Source organism: Candoia aspera, chromosome 6 (assembly GCF_035149785.1).
Source record: "Candoia aspera isolate rCanAsp1 chromosome 6, rCanAsp1.hap2, whole genome shotgun sequence".
Classification (NCBI taxonomy): Eukaryota; Metazoa; Chordata; class Lepidosauria; order Squamata; family Boidae; genus Candoia; species Candoia aspera.
Genome location: NC_086158.1, coordinates 23,131,534 through 23,152,728, shown reverse-complemented (window position 1 = coordinate 23,152,728; position 21,195 = coordinate 23,131,534). Strand labels below are relative to the sequence as shown.

General features: G+C 39.8%; 1 protein-coding gene across 3 annotated transcripts in view; it reads left to right on the top strand.

Annotated features, from left to right (window-relative positions):
- The window catches only part of KCNAB1 (potassium voltage-gated channel subfamily A regulatory beta subunit 1), a 176,991-nt gene that overhangs the window by 32,234 nt on the left and 123,562 nt on the right, over positions 1-21,195 (top strand). For 2 of the 3 annotated variants that reach the window (XM_063306527.1, XM_063306526.1), the window contains exon 1: positions 3,888-4,155. The exons of the other annotated variant lie outside the window; for it this stretch is intronic. In XM_063306527.1, the coding sequence (XP_063162597.1) occupies positions 3,935-4,155 (221 nt within the window). In that variant the 5' untranslated portion in view covers positions 3,888-3,934. Of the gene's footprint in view, positions 1-3,887; positions 4,156-21,195 lie in introns of those variants that run through there. 3 annotated transcript variants of the gene reach the window in all.

Below are 21,195 nucleotides of genomic sequence, written 5' to 3'. Positions count from 1 at the left end.
TGCAGCTCATGAAAGCTTATGCCGTTTGATAAAATGTGTTAGTTGAAAAAGGTGCTACCAGGTTCAGAAATCAAGGACTTCTTTCTCACTCTTTTGTTTTTGCCTATTTCACTTCTGACAGAACACTCTTCTTTGGAGGCAAGAAGACAGCTATTCCCCCATGGACAAGCAGAAGCTTTCCTAGATATGCAGTGATCCACATGTCAGAAAACATGCGTACATGCACACATCCATGCACACATGTGCACAGATACACCCATACACTTTAGTCCCTCTGGAAATTTTTAAAAATGCAAAATCTGTGATCTGACAACATGTTTATTAAATCAACCAAAATATCACAAGACAAGTAAGGAAGCATTTGGAATCTTAAGGACTCTTCATCAGACTGGCTGTGCTGTAGAAATGGGGTGGGCAGCTTTAAGGTCCATTATGGCTTCAGAGCAGCTTGGGAAGAATATGATGGCCCCACCTCCCAGCTGATCACTTACCAGTCCATCGCGAAACACCATTTTGTGGTCTTCTGGCTGTGACCAGCCATCTGGAGAACACACGGGGTGATCCAGAGAATGCTTCTGGGCTCCAAGGAAGCCTGCCTGAGCCCAAGAAAAAAAGCCACTCTGACAAGTCAGTCCGCAGACAGCGGAAAAAAAAACAGCTCAAGCCACCATTGTCCCCACTGGAAGTCTACATATTTTGTGTCTATGGATCAGTCGTGATTGCCAGTGACTGCCTGGACAAGTCTATACAGGTTTTTTGGCAACATTTTCAGAAGTGTTTTGCCATTGCCTCCTTTCTAGGCTGAGAGAGAGTGACTGGCCCAGAGTCATCTATCTGGCTTCCTGCCCAGGGCAGGACTAGAACTCATGGTCTCCTAGCCTGGTACTTTAATCACTACATCAAACTGCCTCTCCAGAATTACCTAACATAGGCCTTAATATTCTTTTCCCTGAAGGCTAAAATTGTTTTAAATCTTACGCAAAATTATTCCAAGTCACTTTTGATTAAAAAAACACACACACACAACTGAGCTGTTTTAGCTCATTTACGTAATCTGAAGGTTTTAATAGGGCTGGGAATTTTTAAAAAAGATCTTAAGGCTGCCTTTAGATATTATTAATTATTGCATTTTCATTGTTTTCATTTTCTCATTTTCCCACTCATCCCTTACAGAACTGTATTTTTGTCAAGCAACCAATAAAACAATAAAACTAAAGTCCTTCAAAGAAAACCAGAGATGTAGGCTGGATAGGAAAGTGGGGAAAAAGAATCCCCAAAGCAGATGATGGCAAACCACTTCCAGATTGCTGCCAACAAAACTAAGCAGGCATGAAATCATCAGGAATTAGGCAGGATGTGAAGGAGATCTTACTTCAGTATATATTTCAACTAAAGTAAGAAAGGTTTAAGTCTTTTAGTAATGTACCATTTCAGGATCCTGCCAAGCAAGATCCCAAATGGGGCAGGAAAAAAAAGAAATTTAAGAATATTTGCTGGAAAAGGATGAGATAAACTATAGCAATCCTTAACATTTAGCAGCTACTCACAGGTATTTACATCAAACTTACTCTTATATTGGCAGCACAGGCCTGTTTTATTCCAGGTGACATTATTTGCTCCTCAAGCTTAGTGTCACCTTGCCAGCTGCCTGACTCTTTTTTAAATTGGAGATGCCAGGAAATAAAGTTGGGACTGTCTGCAAATGAAATATGTGTCCTTGAACCCAGGGGCCCTCCTAAACCTAGACATTTGACTTAAGCTGTCAGACTAAGGGTTCATTTAACCCAGAGGTGGCAACCTGTGGCCTACAGGCCACAAACCTCCCCATCAGTAGTACCACATGGCTTTGATGCAGTTTCCATGGTAGCAGTGGTTCTGTGTAGAATGTTGGGGGCCAAACTCTAGAAAGCAGATGTACCCATAGAATGGGTAGGGTTAGGACTACAAACTAAACTCCCCTGATAATTCTTTTGGAACATGGTCCTTCCACCTTCCTCCCCACGAAAGAACAAGGTATTCCTTAACAATCTCCCTGGTGCAGTCCAGTCTTGGAGTTTTTCAGCAAAGCATCCTTTCAGATTTTTTTCCTTGTTCCTTCCCTTTTCTCCTCCTTGTCCTTTTCCTGCCCAGTACCCAGCTGCATTGATAGTTAAACTCATCTATGTTGAGCTGCAGGGTTTTAAATCATCCACTTGAGCAAAATAAATGATTCTGGCCCTCTTTTCAGGATTGTTTGGCTCTTAGCCCACACTGAGGTCATCCATAAGAACAGTTCCTGGGATGCTCCAGCTGAATGGGGTGGGAGGGTCCAGAAACCACTTGAACATATTCCTTCAGAGATCCGCAGCTTCATCTTTGTTCCTTGTCACATGTCTTAGTGTCATATGTGAAACTGGGCAAGAATGTATAGCCACACACAAAGTGGCCAGGCATATTCCAGCCCAACCGTTGCACAAATCCAGCCAGGGTGGTTAGTTTTCTGGACAGCCCAGAGAATTGGATTTAGTAAATTGTGGTTTAAAAAACATCATTTCTAGTGCACTTTGGGAACACAGCCAGTCTGCAGGGAGGTGCCCAAACTTATTTTCCAAACGATCGCCCATCCTTGGGAGTCAAACGCCAACTTCCCACCATCACTGGGGCTGAAAGCAAGGCGGAGGGCGCTACCTCCGTTTAGCTACCTACAGTAGCTACCCATGAGGCATATCAGGCCATCCCGATCCCACCAGCGTTTGGGCTTAGAGTTATTTTGGAGGAGAGTATTCGACGAAGTACGCCGAGAGCTTAACTCCCAGCGACAGGCCGCCACGCTGCTCCGCGCGTTCCGGTTGTCGGGCGATTCTGCGCCCACCCCCTTCGCCCCAACTCTTTGGATTAGCCTATATTTTACAGCAAATGGCGGGACTTCGCTCAAAGAGCGCGTAAAGGGGTCTCTGTTTTCGTTGCCACGACGCGTTTGCGCAAACAGGAGGGTAATCCTGGCGCGCCTAGTAACGCGCGCAGGTTCTCAAGCATGCTCAGCCTGCCCGGCGCGAGGGACTAATGAGTTAATTCGTCAGCAGGCAGCCGGATAGTTCTTCTTCTTCCCCTCCCACAACGCGCGCACACACCACAGAGGTTCGCGTGCTTTAGCGTCCATTTGTTCTGTCCCTGCGTGGGGGGCTCTGTTTCGGCGGCGTCGCCAGCCCCGCAAGCGCCTCTCGAGAGGCTGCTGTACACAAAGGGAGGAAAAACGCGCCGCCCTCTCGCGCTTTCCTGTACGCTTCCTAAAGGGCGCGCTGCACGTCCCGCGACTGAACCGCATCGCTGCCTCCGGTGGGTGCAGAACCCCAGCTTCGCCTCCAGCCAGGTTTAGCACTGCCGGGGGGCAAAGGGGATCCGGAGGAGGCGTGGCCTTTCGTAGGAGCTGACAGAGGCTAGATGGATGTTCTGGGTCTTCGGGGACCGGGGCGGAATTAGCGATGTCAGGACTCCCGAGTTCTGCATGAGCACAATTTCATTGTCCAGCGGGGGTTCGCGATTCATCTTGCAGTGTGCCTGCGCTGATTTGAGCCCTGCATTAAGACCAGAAGATTGGATGCCGCTGCTTTATCTTCCCTGGGAAGATGCAGGCGTGAGTTTTTTTCCGAAGCGGTGGACCAAATGGAAGGTTTTTCTGTCTAAATGCTGGGAAAAAAATCTTTGAGGAGGAGGAGGGGGGAAAAGCGATTGTAAAGCACATTGTCTGCCGTTTTCATCCTTGCTTTGGCAAGTTCTGTGCTTGGTCCGCCTTCTTGTCGGCTGCTGCACCAGACCCATTTACTTTTGCTGGAGCACATCTCTGAGGGTTCCGCGAATCGCACTGGGGACTGAGATCTTCGGCTCCTGCAGTCCTAGCCTCACAGCCAGGCGAAGTTTTTTTGCAATATAAAAAGAAAGGCTTAGCGGGAGAGGCATGCAAGTCTCCATAGCGTGCACGGAGCATAACCTTAAGAATCGGAATGGGGAAGACAGACTGATCAGCAAACAGACCACCACCACTCCAAATGCGGTCAATGCAGCCCGAGCAAAATTCCGGACAGTGGCGATTATCGCTCGCAGTTTGGGAACCTTTACCCCCCAGCACCACATTTCTTTAAAAGAATCCACCGCAAAGCAGACGGGCATGAAATACAGGTATGGCAGACTTTTTTTTTGGCCACATCTCAGGGTATTTCTCTCTCCCTCACCATCCCATGCATATCAAAGATGGTTATTGACAGATTGAAGTTCTTTTCCCCCAAAACAAGAAACAAACTCTAGAATCCTTTTCTAGAAATGAAGTCATCCAAGAAAGTTTGAACGCTTTAGAAAGTTAATCTTGTGCTTTGGGTTCCAAATTTGCGATAATACTGGTTTTGGTACTGGCTGCCCTCCACATCTTGGATTTTGGTCTTTGTGGCCGTAGATAAGTTTTTGGAATCATTCTGTAATTTCACTGAGTAAGTATTCCAGTGAAGGGATATTTGGTGTCTTTCCATTTATAATTAGGGATTTGAATTACTGAAGGACACTTGAGGATCTGCTCAGGAGAAAGTTTGCCTCTCAAGGCACCTGCTGGGTAGTTCAGAAAAGCAATATCTGTTAAACTCAGTTGGATGCTCTTTTCTATTCTAATCACCACTCAGGGGCCCATAATTGACTTCCTATCTACAACAGAGAAGGATTTGCTTTAAGTGAAATGTGAAGTGAATTGTGCAGTAAAGTAATACGTGTTTGCTTGGAGAAGTGTTATAAAAGAAGATAAGAAGAGGGCAGTGAAGATGGTGCTGAATGAATTCCAAGATTCACTGTATGGTATTTTATCCTGATTAAAAATACGTATTTTTTTACTGGATAAAATGATTAACTGCAGTTGATGGTGTAGTCAGAATGACCCCTTCAACAAGTCATTTATTTGGCATTTGAAAGGTCTGTTCTTGAATAAAAGAGGAGAAAGTACTATTTCTACACCTATTATAAGCAGAGTTGTTGCTTAGTCATCAGATCACCTGCTGAATTTACTGCAGTAACATTGTGAATGGTATTGAATCTAGACACAAGTTTTAATTCCACTGAGCAAAAGAAAGTCATTGTAATGATTGCCTATCCTAACAGAGTCAGACTCACAAGCAGGTACTTAATGATATCTGATTTATTGTGAGAATAGTATGCAAATACAGAGAAAGCTGAGAATGAGTAAAAGCGCGCCAAATACAAACTAAAACCCCTCGCTTCAAACGTAATCCCTCCCCTTGCCCTGCCGTTGCAAACTCCCCCCTCCCAGGTGCTGGTAACCGTTTGAACTGCCATCCTGGGAAAGTAACCTTGAACACATGAGATAACCCAAACACATTCCAACCCAGCAGCCAACAGATAACAACTCCCCGAGATGGAATCCTCCTCCCTTCCCAGATCAAACACGTATCAGGTAAATGACAAGCGAAACGTTACGATGTACCAGGAACATTGGAACGGTGAACATGACAGTCATAGTGTTTGTTACGCAGGTTTGTTCAGAAGTAGATTCACTGTACTTTGAGCCTCATAAAGAGAGAGTATGCAAAGTACTGCAGCTCCAGGCTTAGTTAGATGATCAAGATAGTGACAGTTTTCTTGTTCTTAAAATTTAATGCATGCATTTTCAACGAATAGCACAAATTAAAGTAGAAGAAGTTAAGGTGCTGGACTAGGACAGAAAAGACCCAGGTTCAAGTCAGCTGTCAGCTGTGGAAGGTCACTGGCTGACTCTTTCAGTCCCTCCTACATGATCAGGTTGTTATGGGGAAAATTAGAGGGTATGAGATGGATCTTATCTTTGGCTCTTGGGGAAAAGCAGGATATAAATCTAAGAAATAAATTAAACCAAGAGAATCAGAAGATTTGATGAACCTATTATTATTTTAAGATGGGATGTAAGGGGAAATGAATTTTGCTAGCAATATATATATAAAGGTCTTTCATCTTCAGTTAGGTTTGCCTATATATTTATATAGCCAGTAGAGTTAGGATGTTATATGGGACTGAAGCAAAGAGGTATTTCCCCATCCCACCCCAAGGGAGCATCGGTGGGAAGAGAGATCTTTCGTTTCCCTCAGACAAATACTCCCAGTTGTAAAGCACATGCTTAGCATGTAGCAGGTTTGAGATACATTTCCTGCCATCTCCATGTAGGGCTGGAAAAACTTCAGCTTAAGATCCTGGAGAGGGATTGCCAGTCAATTTTGTTATAGTGTTGAAATAAGTGAGTCAATGGTTTGTCTCATCAGGCAACTTCTTAGAGTTCTACAATTTTTCTCATCATGGCCACCATTTGCATCATTGAACTAGACCCACCTCCTGCTCTTTGTACCATTGATTTTGAAGCTGGTACCTTTTTGGTTAAGAGTGGGACTATCACTGCCTATAGGCTAGTGAAAGTTAGGTAAGGTTCTTCACTTTTGAGAGACATTCATTTTTCTGAAAATACTGTATAGCTACCTACAGAGTGTTCTGAAAACCATCTATCATTTTCTTATAAATTGTACTATACTGTATGTTGTTTTAAGTTTTGAAAACATGGTAAAAGTTTTAAAATAAATCTCTAGGGAGTTTGTTTGTTTATTTATTTATTTTATTTATTTATTTTCTCTCCTGCCTTTATTATTTTTATAAATAACTCAAGGCGGGGAACATACCTAATACTCCTTCCTCCTCCTATTTTCCCCACAACAACAACCCTGTGAGGTGAGTTGGGCTGAAAGATAATGACTGGCCCAAGGTCACCCAGCCAGCTTTCATGCCTAAGGCAGGACTAGCACTCACACTCTCCTGGTTTCTAGCCCGTTGCCTTAAGATTATGTGATATCACCACGATAATATCTGGATATACATCCTTCCATTTATACTTTGAGTATCCTGGCATTAATTAGAAAATAATATAATATCAGTAACTAAGAACTTTTCTCAGTTATCATTTAATTTTCTACCGACACCTTTTAAATTGGTTTGCTTACACCAATGTTTGCACTGGCTGGGAAATTCTGGGAATTGAAGTCCACACATCCTAAAGTTGCTGAGGTTGAGAAACACTGGTTTACACCCTAAATAACAAGGATGACCATGCTATAAACCTCATTGTTCAGGTTTCTTTAGCTAGCTTCTGAAATGTATAGAGGGTGTCTTTACATCACCCATCAGTCTGCTCCCCCAGTGAATCCAACAATAAAGTCATACAATAAATAAGAACACCCTTTAGTCAAAGGAATATTATGAGACGTGGAAGGACAAACCACCTGAATTATGCAACAAGACATTTCTCAGAACACAAGAGTTTTGCTGGATCAAAACACATGATTATCTAGTCCAACATTTTGTGTCATATAGAGACCAATCAGAAATCTGGGAACCTCAATCACAATCAAAAGGGAATAATCCTCTTCCACATTGATGCCCAATAGCTGTAGTTATTCAAGACACCATATACAGTGATCAAGACTAGTACCTATTGATAGTCCAATTGTCTAGCCTCATTTTAAAATCATATAAATTGGTGGCCATCACATTTGATGGGAGGGAATTTCAAAGCTTATCCACCGAATGAAGAAGTATGCCCTCAGTCTTTCCCACATTTAGCTTCAGTTGGTGATTCTAAGTTCTAACATCCATATTCATTTTGGAAACTTACATGTATAGTTCCATATGTCAGGGAAATATATTAAATATATTCTTACCCATATAGGGTCTTTCTACAGTCTAAATTTTATAGATCAACTGGTGCTCTCCAGTTTTGTTGGACTTCAGCTCCCCAACTTGGAAAGTTAATGAACACATCTGGAGGGAACCAGATTGAGTAAAGCTTTAAGTATTTGTGAAATCAGTATGGGATATAGACGATTCTGCTTGGAAGGTCAATAAAGTCTGAGCTTGGCTGAAAAATCTACAGAAATATAATGCCAAGATTGTCGACTTCACTGTATAGAACATACTTATCTTATCTGCCCTCGCTTTTATTGTTTCTAGGATTAATTGAAAGGAAAGTTTGAGATCACTATGTGATCTTCATCCAGTTGTTCATTCTTGGCTTGTCCAGCATCAAAGAACTGTGAGAATAAAAGGAATGGAGTTCCTTCAGCTCTTTAGGAAGAGTTTGGGATAGAAATAAAGTATGCATTTACCAATTGCTCAACATTCAATCTGGAGTTTGGCTTTTGTTATCCTAAGAATCTTAACATTGATATTTAAAAAGAAGTCTCTAAACCTTCTGATGAAGAGTGGCTCAGAAATATATACTGTAGCCTATACTTCGTAAAAAGATCAAGACCTAGGTAGGGGTTGGTGAATCAATGAACTTCCAGGTGGAGAAGGCTCAGTCATACAGTATATCTTACAGAATCATGGTAAACATGAAACTTTTGATAAGTAAAATTATCAGATAACCAGCGTTGGGACTGAAAGCTATCGTACAATATGGAAGGTCCCTGCTTTTCAACCTTTTTTAAATTCTTCAGTTGCATTATTCCTTTAAAAATTAAGTGCCATTAGAATGTTATGATAAAAGTATCTTTTGCTTCCTGCTTAGGAAAAAACTTAAATCTTTATAAGACTTTCTAGATAACATTTTTCAGCAGAATGTCTTCTTCTTCTTCTTCTCCTTCTTCTCCTTCTTCTTCTTCTTCTCATTATTTCCCTCTTTCATTTGCTTTCACACTATTTTGCCTCCTACATCTGGTAGGCATCTTTTGAACTGCTACAGCTGAAAGGAGCAGTCCTGTCAGTGGCTTTATATAAAGGCCATACACGAGACAATTACTGTGTAGTACAGAGGTTGAGCAAATAGGAGACATGGAGAGAGGGACAAGATGATCATGAATACTAAAGTTTTGTACCAGATCATAGATAAGCTTTAGGTTTGCAAGGGAAAAAATATTGCTTCTGGTTTTAATGCAGTTCACACTCCAGTGAATTTGAAGTACCGCTAGATTTAGTAGAGGTGATTTTTCCTCCCCTGTTTAAGGTTATCTCTTATAAACTTTTCTTCCTCACATGCTGATTTCCAGGTGCATTCTTATCCTTATCCATATGACATAAAAGTCTGTGAGTTGGAAAACAATTTGATGCATCTGAGACAGAAGGAAGGAACTTTTAAAAATATCAAGATATTATTGTATGCATTAATGTATATTTACCTCCTCCATCTAATGAGCAATCCATTAAAAGTGTTCTGATTATCAGAGACAGCTCAGTTGTACTGAAGTGTATTCAATTCTTAGCGATGTGGATATATTTTAGGACTTCAGCATGCTACTGCATTCCAGAATAACATGGATTGTTGCAAAATTACTCAGCCCATTTCTTACAGTACATGAATTTTCATAAGATTTGCGTCTCGCACCTGAGCAAATCAAAGATGCTGCAAATGGGTCCTGGGTTGTACTGCAGATTATACACCAGAGCCAGCTACAGGAGCAGGATGCCTTATGTGGATGCTGCCAGCAGAGGTAAATATTGAGTGGGGAAGTAGCTCACAGGTACTGTGCCTCACCAGGTACATACACTTCTTGGCTGCACAGACAAATCGAACTTCAGAATAAATCAGTTCTGTGCCTCCTTTACCTTGTCTGAAGTGACATTAAACCTGCAGGAGTCTTGAATTTCATTCTGTGTGAGATGACAGCAACCTGACAGGCTAGTGAAAATATTTTTGGCCTAGCTGTATTCATGTTATGGTTCATTTAATTTGTGGCCCAGAAATGGTCAATATGCTTGAATGGTATTCTACCAAGTGCTGCAAATTTTTGAAAAATACTTTTTTTTTAATGTTTGGCAGAGGTTGGGGAAAATTATTTTCCTACTCTGTTAAAAACACAAAAACAAAAATAAATTAGTGCAATATATCACCCCCCTCCTCCAATCAGTTTCCTCTCAATAAACTATCAGTCTTCCAGTCTATCCATTCATCTAGTGAATGGCTCATTTTATAAACTCCTCTATGTTCAGAGAGTCCTCTCTGTTCTGGATCCTTCCGTGGGTAAAAATCATAATTTTGCTACCTGAGTCTATTGTTACTGACAAATTCTATTGTACCAGATTTAACTGGGATATTCAGAATAGCCCTTTCATTGGATGGAGTGAGGTGATCGATGCCAGGAGGATCAGAGAAGTTATAAGGCATTGGAGGACATAATTGTAGCTGTCCCACAACTTGTCCTGCAGGCAATAGCCCTGCTGCTTCAAGCTTCAGAGAATATAACTGTATCATTAAAATATATCACTTATATTATGAACATGGAATGTGGGTGCTGCAAAGTAAGATAATGTCTTTGATAGTGACATCTCTTGGTCCAGCCATGGGAGGGGAAAAAAATCAGTTGCTCCTGAAGCCAGATGAAAATCAAATAATAAGCTTAAGGGATATGATTTCATCATTCGGTCAGTATCTGTTGTAACCTTATGGTATTTTCCAAGTTACCCTTAAAACAGTTTGAACAAACTCAGGTGTGGAGTTGTACCTAAAGATACTAGAAAATGTTTGGCTTGAAGGAGAAAATGAAGGGTAAATGAGAAAAGGCACCCTGAGTGAATGATTAGTAAATGTAGCAATATCTAGAAAGCCATAAAACCCACATAAAATAGGTTTCTGATTCTTGAACCACTACCTACAGTAGCTATTTAATATAAGCTTGTCAAAAGAAAATATTCCAAGTAATTCAAGAATTCAATTATGTTATCACAAGAATGATAATATGACTCTTTAGCACCCTTTTTCAGTGGATATCAAATTCTTTTAAACAAATGTAATTATTATAATCTACTACATTTAAAATAATAAAAACATTTCAGTATGAAGCAATACTGCAAATACAATAACCTTAGATATTGAGAAGAGCTGAAAGGAGTAGTTTTTAATCACATTCAGTCAGAACCTTCCCACCATTCATCTTTTTATTTCATGCTGTGTACATTTGTCCAATGCAATTTGTCTGAGGAAAATCAGAGTTACGATGGGTGGGATGCAAAGCTGGCAAGGCATTTTCTCTTTGTTGCATTTTAAAGGACTGTGATATAATAGCACTATGAGTGACTGGTCCACTGTGGAAAAGTGGAGAAGCTGTGTTGATCCCAGGACATGAGATGATGTGAGTAGGAAACGGGTCAACCCACATATTCTGTGGAACGAGACATACATTGGCTCAGCATGATCCCCAGGGCAGTGTGATCATACAGGGGTAGCACTGATTCAGAAATGGTGTGAAGACCCTTTTGTTTAAGTGACCTAACAGGAATCCTGGTGGGTGATCTGAAGAGAGAGAATGACTAACCCAATAACAATCATCACAGAAAAAACATCATCCTGCTTGCTGTAACATTAACAACAATAATGCATGGATTAAGGTGATGTTGATCTTAATATTAGGGTAGTTTCATATGGAGAAAGGCACTTTATAAATCACAGTTTTTCTAAAAAATACTCTAAATGCTTTTAATTTCACAGTTCTCACTCATCTTTGAGTATATCCTTTTTAAAAATTTCACAGTGCAGCTTCTGTAATTGCAAGACAAGTTTAAGTTAAGTAACATTTGCATTATGTACCTCTACTAGGTAATTTTCACAAAAATTGATCCACAAAATTTGATTTCATCAAAATTGGACACTGAGTAGTTTTTTTTAAAGAAATGGATGTTTATTTGGCACTTTCTTGTTTGTGATCTAAATCTAAATCTTCATTGGCTACAGATGCCATTAGTTTAAATTAAAGCTCTTCTGCTTTCCAGCCATATCAACAAAGTTAGCATGTTGCCTCATTCCAAAGTAAAATTGCTTCACATGCACAGTTGTGATCCTTACAAAAAAACTATAAGGTTAGTCAGTTTTATTACAGACTAGACAACCCTGTGACCCTTTGGGTCATCCTTTGAGAGAAAGACAGTGCATCCTGATGTGACCAGAATGAATATTAAATTTTAGGCTGACCGTATTTTTTTTACCCCAATGCTGGATGGTCCTGTGATCATCTAAGAAGAGTAAATAGCATAAATAGAAAAGTAATTGTAGTGGCAAATGAACATTAATAAGTCAATATTTCCTTATCTAAACAGAGAAGCAGAATGACCACGGACAGGCAAAAAAGCAGTGGGAGCGGGAGCAACTTCCGACTTCCTGCCAGCTTCCCCATTGACTTTGCTTATGGGAAGCTGGCAGGGAGCATCGGAAATCATGATCACGTGACCTCAGGGATGCTGCAATGGCTGCAAGTTTGCAAAAAAACAAAAACAAAAAAACCCTGATCTAAGCATGGAAATTTCAATTCCACAGGAGTAATGGGTCCCAGATTTCTTACACATTCCTTAAGTGAGTGGATTTTAGGTGCCTTGATTCAAAAATTGTTCTGGTATAATGCACCATTTGGGCTAACTTGAGGGTACAAACGAATAAACAGATAAATCAGTGAGAGTTTTAGTAGCATATAGATCACGTGGAGGTTGAAAGTGAATGGTTTATCAAAGGCAATTTTTTAGTTCATTGTATAGGTGAAGATGTATAGCTGAGGTGTAGCTAAATCTCTCAACCAATGTATCTGAGTTGGTTCAAAAACCCTCTATTACGAGGATGGGAAGTTTTGCCTGGTTCTATCTCCTAATTTTGATGAATCATTTGAGAGCTGTTACTTAACACTGGCTTTTTCTGTTGCCACTCTGCACATTGAGGTCTACTCAGATTCCTTGAAATCAGCATCTTTGAATTTGAATACTAGATGAACAAAAGGAAACTTACTTGAAGCTCCAAAAATTCTGAATACTTGAGGAATATTTCTATTTGAACTGTTCTGGTCCGTAGTTCCCATGCTGTGTACATATTGGATGTAGGTACATTCCAGATTTTACAGTGACCTCAATGTTCTGTTGAGATGCTTAGAAAAAGAAATAAGTTGATCAATGTCACAATGTCTTTTAAAAATGTCACTGTATGATCAAATATATTTATGAAAATAATGCATAGTGAAATATTGTGTGACATTTGTTTTCTTAACATGCAGATTAGTACAGACATGGTAGGAAAGATTTATGAATAAACATATACAAATGCATATGAGTTAGCTTTTTATTTGCGTTAGAATTGTTAGTCTAATCATTCTATAGGTATGTAGCAGGGAAAGATTGAACAATAATTGCTTGAGAGATGAGGTAAGAGTGCAAATGTAAATTTTTTCCAACTACATTTCAGACATGAATACATCATCTGCTCCTCATGAACTTTGTAGCTTCAATATTCTGTTGTACAAAATGTCATAAGTTGTTTCTTTCCAGATCCTTTTATTACCTGCAGTGTGTTTGGAGAAAAAAAAGACTCTGAATGTACAGCTCAACATTATTTTTCTTCCAAACATAAATACAGTTTAATATATCAATTTATGGCAATATCAACAGGAAGGAAGAGAGAAAATGTGAGGGAAAGCACTTAATATTGTCTTCTACTTGGGTGCCTGTTATTAATTCTTTTAAAAAAAAATTAGGATCACTTAGTACAAGATCTAAGGTTATCTGATCTTGCTGAAAGGCACTACTTATTAGTGTCTGCTGATGTTTTTTTCAAATCCTACTACACTGACATCTTATCCATAATGCCCCAGGCAAAGACCCAACAGGCATTCAGAAGTACACTCAGAAGTATGATAATCTGAATGAGAACTGACATTGTCCAGTCAGAATCTTCTAAGATATGATAACAGTCACCTATTTGCCCTTCTTGAATATTTAGAGAAAGAATGTTCTAGAAAAGATAGCATTCCATTCATTTGGCTTTTTTTTAAAGCATATCGAAACGAACATATTTTTTCATTAGCAGAGGGAAATAACTTGAAATCAGATAAAAATGCATATGTGAGAAAACAAAACTGATTGACTCAGTAGTCTAGACCAAGGATGAGCATTTTTTAAAATTTGTTTTTCACCCATAATCCTGAAATTTGCAGAATACAACATACAGAAATGTGAAACTTTCTTGGCCAAGGGCCATTCTTGGCATGCCAAAAACCACATTTGAAATGTAGTGAGTGCAACCCTTTTCATTTAATTAAAATTATATACAGCTAGTATGTTTACACTCTGTAAACTGTATCTGGTAATTTCCCCCATATATCCAATTTAAAATAACAACTTGACAACAACTTTTGGGGGGTGCAGCAAGGTTTTTGGAGCTGCTTGCAACCCAGCTCTGCTGACCTTCTTACAATCGGTGCAAAAAACATTGTTCCAGGAATGTGGAATTTAAAGTTATAGAAATAGTAAATTTAGTAAATTTTCTTTTTCGAGTCAAGCTGGATCCTGGTGACTTCATGGACAGTTCCATGTCGTATTCTTGGTAACCCAATGGAAGAGGTTTGCCACTACTTTATCTGAGGACATTTGTTTTACTTCCCAGTCTGGTATATAGGCCTTGTTTTAATGGTCTCCTATCAAAATACTAACCACATCCAACCCTGCTTAGTCTCCCAGCCCAGCAAGACTATTCACACATTGCCACCTGCTGTCATTTCACAAATCTGTTGAAGATTTTCACACAAGTCACTCATATTTAATGGCTGAGCTCAGCGGCACTTCTCTTTGGTGATGGGGAAAGGACGACCCGATGTATGATGTGGGAGTTCCACATTATTTGCTGATCATGCCTTTTTTTGAGGGACAACTATTGTGTGATTTAGGAATGTATGCAGTTGTATATAACTCTGGCATGGCTGCTTTGTGCATGAGACCTTATGTCTGGTGTATAACATGAAGGCCCCTTCATATGAATAAGTCACATTTTGTCTGGAGATGTTATGTATCACTAATTTTCTTGACAAATTGGAAAAAAGGCAGATATTGGGTTTTTTAATTGTTACAATATCATAAACAGGAATGGTATTCTTCCACTAATACAGGAAATAATTTGCTTCAGCATCTTAGTTAGGTGGCCATTAAGCTTCTTAAAATAGCAGACAACAGACTCCTGCATCTTCAAAGTCAGTCTATTCCACTGTTGGCCGCTTAGTATTGGCATGAAGCTCTTCCTAATTCCAAGCCAACTTCTTCTTTGTATTACCTCTTTTCTCCTCTTCAAGCCAAACATACCCAGCATCTTCCACTTTTCCTCATAAGATTGGTATCCAGAAGTTCCTATACCGTGAACCACCCTAAGAATCTATAGCACATGGAATTCTGGGTTTTAATCTGATGTCTCCTTTTGGCCCAAGTAGATACCATTATGGCATGTTTCTTTCTGTTAGGGTTGTTAGAATATATTTTCCAGCTCAGGGTTCTTCTTTTCATGGGTGGATGGGTTGGGGACATTGGGAGGGTAATTTTCTCTCTTCCCTTTTTTCCCCACGCCCATCCTTTCAGAGTTTGCTGAAAATTGCTTATATCCATATATATTTCCCTTCCTTGTTTTGTGCATCAGAGCATCTGGCAATAACTGAAATAGCTTGTTCCATTTAAAACTATATGACCAGAGTACATGAAGTACAGATCAGCCAGTTGACAGATGGGTATAGTTTTGAAGCATCAATGGTCCCCCAAAAGCAAAAGCATGAACTTAGAGCCCCACATCTTGGAGTTCTAAGCTAGGGTAGCCACTAACATTTTGCCAAAAATATTTGAAATGTATTACCAAAAAGATAATGAAAAAGGCTTGCCTAAAATGTATATCTATAGATACAAAAAAAAATTACATATGTAGTAAAAAAAAAAGCACTGATTATGCAGAAGAAGGTGGTATCAATAAGATAGTGCAAACCCAAATGCTTGTAGAAGCACAGAATATTGTTAAAGGAAAAAATGGGGGTAGATGGGAGAAGGGATAGCATGGAGTTATTAAAATATTGAATAGGAAGCACTCACCAGTAAAAATGGTTACTGTAGATCCTCTTAGTATAGCAGTGAATTTTGAATTAAATTTTAAGGTCCAATTATGGCAGATGTTTTTGGGAATCTGATCCTACTTCATTAGTTCCATAAAGCTGGTCCTCAGCTGTGAACTCTTTGCGAGTTTTGTTGGAACTGATTGCAATCATCTGCCTGGAGTTCATTACTTGTGCACATTAAATGCTTACTCCTGATTTGTTATTTATTCATTTAGTCGCTTCCGACTCTTCGTGACTTCATGGACCAGCCCACGCCAGAGCTTCCTGTCAGTCGTCAACACCCCCAGCTCGCCCAGGGACGAGTCCGTCACCTCTAGAATATCATCCATCCACCTTGCCCTTGGTCGGCCCCTCTCCCTTTTGCCTTCCACTCTCCCTAGCATCAGCATCTTCTCCATGGTGTCCTGTCTTCTCATTATGTGGCCAAAGTATTTCATTTTTGCATTTAATACCATTCTCTCAAGTGAGCAGTCTGGCTTTATTTCCTGGAATATGGACTGGTTTGATCTTCTTGCAGTCCAAGGCACTCTCAGAATTTTCCTCCAACACCACAGTTCAAAAGCATCTATCTTCTTTCTCTCAGCCTTCCTTATGGTCCAGCTCTCGCAGCCATATGTTACTATGGGGAACACCATTGCTTTAACTATGCGGACCTTTGTTGTCAGTGTGATGTCTCTGCTCTTAACTATTTTATCGAGATTTGTCATTGCTCTTCTCTCAAGGTTTAAGCGTCTTCTGATTTCCTGACTGCAGTCAGCATCTGCAGTAATCTTCGCACCTAGAAATACAAAATCTTTCACTGCTTCTACATTTTCTCCCTCTATTTGCCAGTTATCAATCAAGCTGGTTGCCATAATCTTGGTTTTTTTGAGGTTTAGCTGCAAGCCAGCTTTTGCACTTTCTTCTTTCACCTTCATCATAAGGCTCCTCAGTTCCTCTTCGCTTTCAGCCATCAAAGTGGTATCATCTGCATATCTGAGATTGTTAATGTTTCTTCCAGTGATTTTAACTCCAGCCTTGGATTCCTCAAGCCCAGCATATTGCATGATGTGTTCTGCGTGCAAGTTGAATAGGTAGGGTGAGAGTATACAGCCCTGCCATACTCCTTTCCCAATCTTAAACCAGTCCATTGTTCCGTGGTCTGTTCTTACTGTTGCTACTTGGTCGTTATACAGATTCTTCAGGAGGCAGACAAGATGACTTGGTATCCCCATACCACTAAGAACTTGCCACAATTTGTTATGGTCCACACAGTCAAAGGCTTTAGAATAGTCAATAAAACAGAAATAGACGTTTCTCTGAAACTCCCTGGCTTTTTCCATTATCCATCGGATATTGGCAATTTGGTCCCTAGTTCCTCTGCCTTTTCTAAAGCCAGCTTGTACATCTGGCAATTCTCGCTGCATGAATTGCTGAAGTCTACCTTGCAGGATCTTGAGCATTACCTTACTGGCATGTGAAATGAGTGCCACTGTTCAATAGTTTGAACATTCTTTAGTGTTTCCCTTTTTTGGTATGGGGATATAAGTTGATTTTTTCCAGTCTGATGGCCGTTCTTGTGTTTTCCAAATTTGCTGGCATGTAGCATGCATTACCTTGACAGCATCATCTTGCAAGATTTTGAACAGTTCAGCTGGGATGCCGTCGTCTCCTGCTGCCTTGTTATTAGCAATGCTTCTTAAGGCCCATTCAACCTCACTCTTCAGGATGTCTGGCTCTAGCTCACTGACCACACTGTCAAAGCTATTCCCTATATTGTTATCCTTCCTATACAGGTCTTCCATATATTCTTGCCACCTTTTCTTGATCTCTTCTTCTTCTGTTAGGTCCTTGCAATCTTTGTTTTTGATCATACCCATTTTTGCCTGGAATTTACCTCCGATGTTTCTAATTTTCTGGAAGAGGTCTCTTGTCCTTCCTATTCTATTGTCTTCTTCCACTTCCGCGCATTGCTTGTTTAAAAATAATTCCTTATCTCTTCTGGCTAACCTCTGGAATTTTGCATTTAATTGGGCATATCTCCCCCTCTCAGTGTTGCCTTTTGCTTTCCTTCTTTCTTGGGCTACTTCTAGTGTCTCAGCAGACAGCCATTTTGCCTTCTTGGTTTTCTCTTTCTTTGGGATGTATTTTGTTGCCGCCTCTTGAACAATGTTGCAGACTTCTGTCCATAGTTCTTCCGGGACCCTATCTACTAAGTCTAGTCCCTTAAATCGATTCTTTACCTCCACTGCATATTCCTTAGGAATATTAGTGAGCTCATATCTAGCTGATCTGTGGGTCTTTCCTAATCTCTTTAGTCTGATCCTAAATTGTGCAATAAGAAGTTCGTGATCTGAACTACAGTCAGCTCCAGGTCTTGTTTTTACCGACTGTACAGATGTCCGCCACCTTTGGCTGCAAAGGATGTAGTCAATCTGATTTCGGTGTTGTCCATCTGGGGAAGTCCATGTAGAAAGCCGTCTCTTACTCCTGATAGTCCAGTTGAATATAGGGAAATCTCATTTCACTGCTCACTGAAATCACTTTCCATATAGCTCTTGTTGTTAATAGGAGGTTATAAGATGGACTTCAGTAGATGAGTTAACAAATCTTTTTGTTCGAAACTTTGTGAATTTTCAAATTGTGATCCAGATTCTGATGCCACCCATCACTCGGCAGGTGCAGTTTACAGCTTGGTACTTAGCGGTGCTTTGAGTATCCTGAACTGAAAGATTTTCAGTGGATTATGTTCTTTCAATTCATCTCTCAAGTAAGTTAATTATATAATCTCAGGCTGGGAACCAATTCAAAGCAATATACAGTTATATACCAAGCAATTTCTGATTAAATTGCAGATATATTAGCAGTTTCTGGAATTATTATTATGGCTATTATTATTTGCCATTGCATTCACGTACTGTGTATTTCCATTTCAGAATCTGGAAGACAACATCACTAACTAATAACAATTAAATGTTTTGGCTGGTGTTGGAATTGGATGAGTTTTTATTGATTGTTTCCATTAAATATATTTAGTGCTTTAACCCTGTAGGAATTCTTGTTTGCAAATAGGAAAGGAATTAATAGATGTCTTTAGATATCTTTAAAATCTATTAAACAGACCAACCCACTTGGAAAAAGTGTGGGTGTAATGACTTTTTTTGCCTTAACTTAATATTCTTGTTTTGCTCTGAATATTTGAACTGGAAACTACGTGTTATTTAGGCTGAATTGTCCAGACATGGATAAAAATTAGATATAATAAGTTATCAAAAGGGATATGTCTAAATTCAGCATTAAGTGGGTGGAACTTAACCCTTTTAAAATTTATATTATGTCCCAAGAATAATGAGCCCAATAAGGTACTGAAGAAGATTCAGAAAAATCCCAGGTCACCCTAATTCAGGGGAAGTCCTCAATATGTCTTTCAACCGGAGGATGTAGCCCTCCTATTAAATGAGAACTTAGACTAGACCTCAGTATCCATCCATAAATCTGAGCTTCAGAAAGGGAAGAGACTTTTAAATTCAGAGTCAGCAGCAAGCAGCATTGAAGCTAAGAAATTATCAGGCCCTTCCAGCCTTCTTTTGGCCTAGATTAAATAAAGACTGATCAAGGAATGGGGAGTTCTTTTATCAAACTTTTGCCTCCCTTAGACATTCTGCAGGGAACTCTCCAAGGTCCTAATACTCCGAGACACTAGTCCTGTTTGTGCTTCTTTTACTCTAGCTGGCTTCTTGGGGGACTGCAGCTAGGATAAATAGTGAAAGATAAAAATATGGGCAAGACTGTGCAAGCTTTCTCCCCAAGCCTTCAGCATAACCCTGCCTTCCTGTAGCTTCAGCATTGCTATGTTGAATGCAAGTCTATAGAGCAGTTCATTCTGCCCTCGCTTGATCTTTAGTAAAATTCTTTATTTGAGCTGGGACTCTAGTTTACAATGTGTGCAGCAGAACCCTAATTTAGCCCACCTTGTTCTGTGTACAGAAGTAGGAGACCAAATTATCAGTACAGAGGGATGTTGAGGTCTAGGCCCAATGCTAGTGTTAGTCCTCACATCACAAACATTTGAGTGTCTTCTAGTAAAAACCTTAGAAAAATGCAATAAAAAAGAGCATTATAATGCAGTAGAACAAACCCAGCAATGCAGAATTTGAAGTACCTCATCTTGCAGGACATGATGTCAGAGGAATTTGGTTCTGATTCATCTTGGCTGGCAGAAATAAGCACACTGCAGCAACATTGTACAAATGCAGCGCCACAACACCCTGTCTCCCCAAACTCATTTGTTTGATTAGTTTGCATAGAGATTTAGTAGGTCAAGATTGTTTCTTCAAAAGTCTGAACAATCACAACATTGACAGAACTTGCTTAATATTTATCCAGTTTAAAAGACTGTACAAAGCATCATTGCCTTCTTTCTTGTTTTCGGGGGGGGCAAGAAATACAATATGGTTCAGAGAGTCTTTGATTACCTTTTGGTGTCTCTTCCAGAAAGTTTGGAATTGCACACTTGGTCTTTTTAGAACACATTTTCATCTATGGTCAAGTTAGTCCTAGATCAGTTTAGGCTGAGATGTTAAAAGGAACTTCAAATCCAAATCTGCAGGAGGAAATGCACATCAAGGTAATTTTAGCTAAAAGATAATAGAGGAATAGAAAAGCATGGTCAGTAAGCAATAAAATGAGAGAGCCTGGCCCACAGATTCTGGTTTTGGAGCTGAAAGAGGAGTGTAGACCTTTGAGAACTATGGTTTCTCACTAAGGTCTTCATACCTTTTCATCTTGTAATGCACAAACATTGCTGGTTGAGATCCGTACTCATTTCTCTGCCTTGCAGATTGCAGTACCAGTTCTTGGAAGCTAACTCTTGGAAGAGTTGATCCTGGTTAGTGGTTGGATGGGAGATCACCAGGGAATACCAGGGCTGTAGGCTAGATTGAGAAGTTGAAAACATCCTTGAAGAAGGCAGTAACAAACTATTCCCTGTTGTCTGGGAAATGGCGTGGCTGTGTTCCTATGGTCACTAGGGGTCAAGCTTGCCTTGAGGCATCCCTACCTTTATTTTTACTCATTTTTTAATTTGATAATGCTGCTGTTTATTTATTTTGTGTTTTTAAGATCATTCATACAAAAGAAAAATCATTAATCCAAAAGCTGGCCCAGTTTGCTATAATGACACAGGATCATCTTTGCTCTGAACGTGTTTTCTCCTGGAAGAAAACTATCAAAGCTTTTTCAAGTCTCAGTGCTGCATTAGGCATTTCCTTGAGCCTTATTTACCCCTTTCAGAAGTATTCCTTTCCTTACTGTCCTATAATATAAATATTCATCCTAT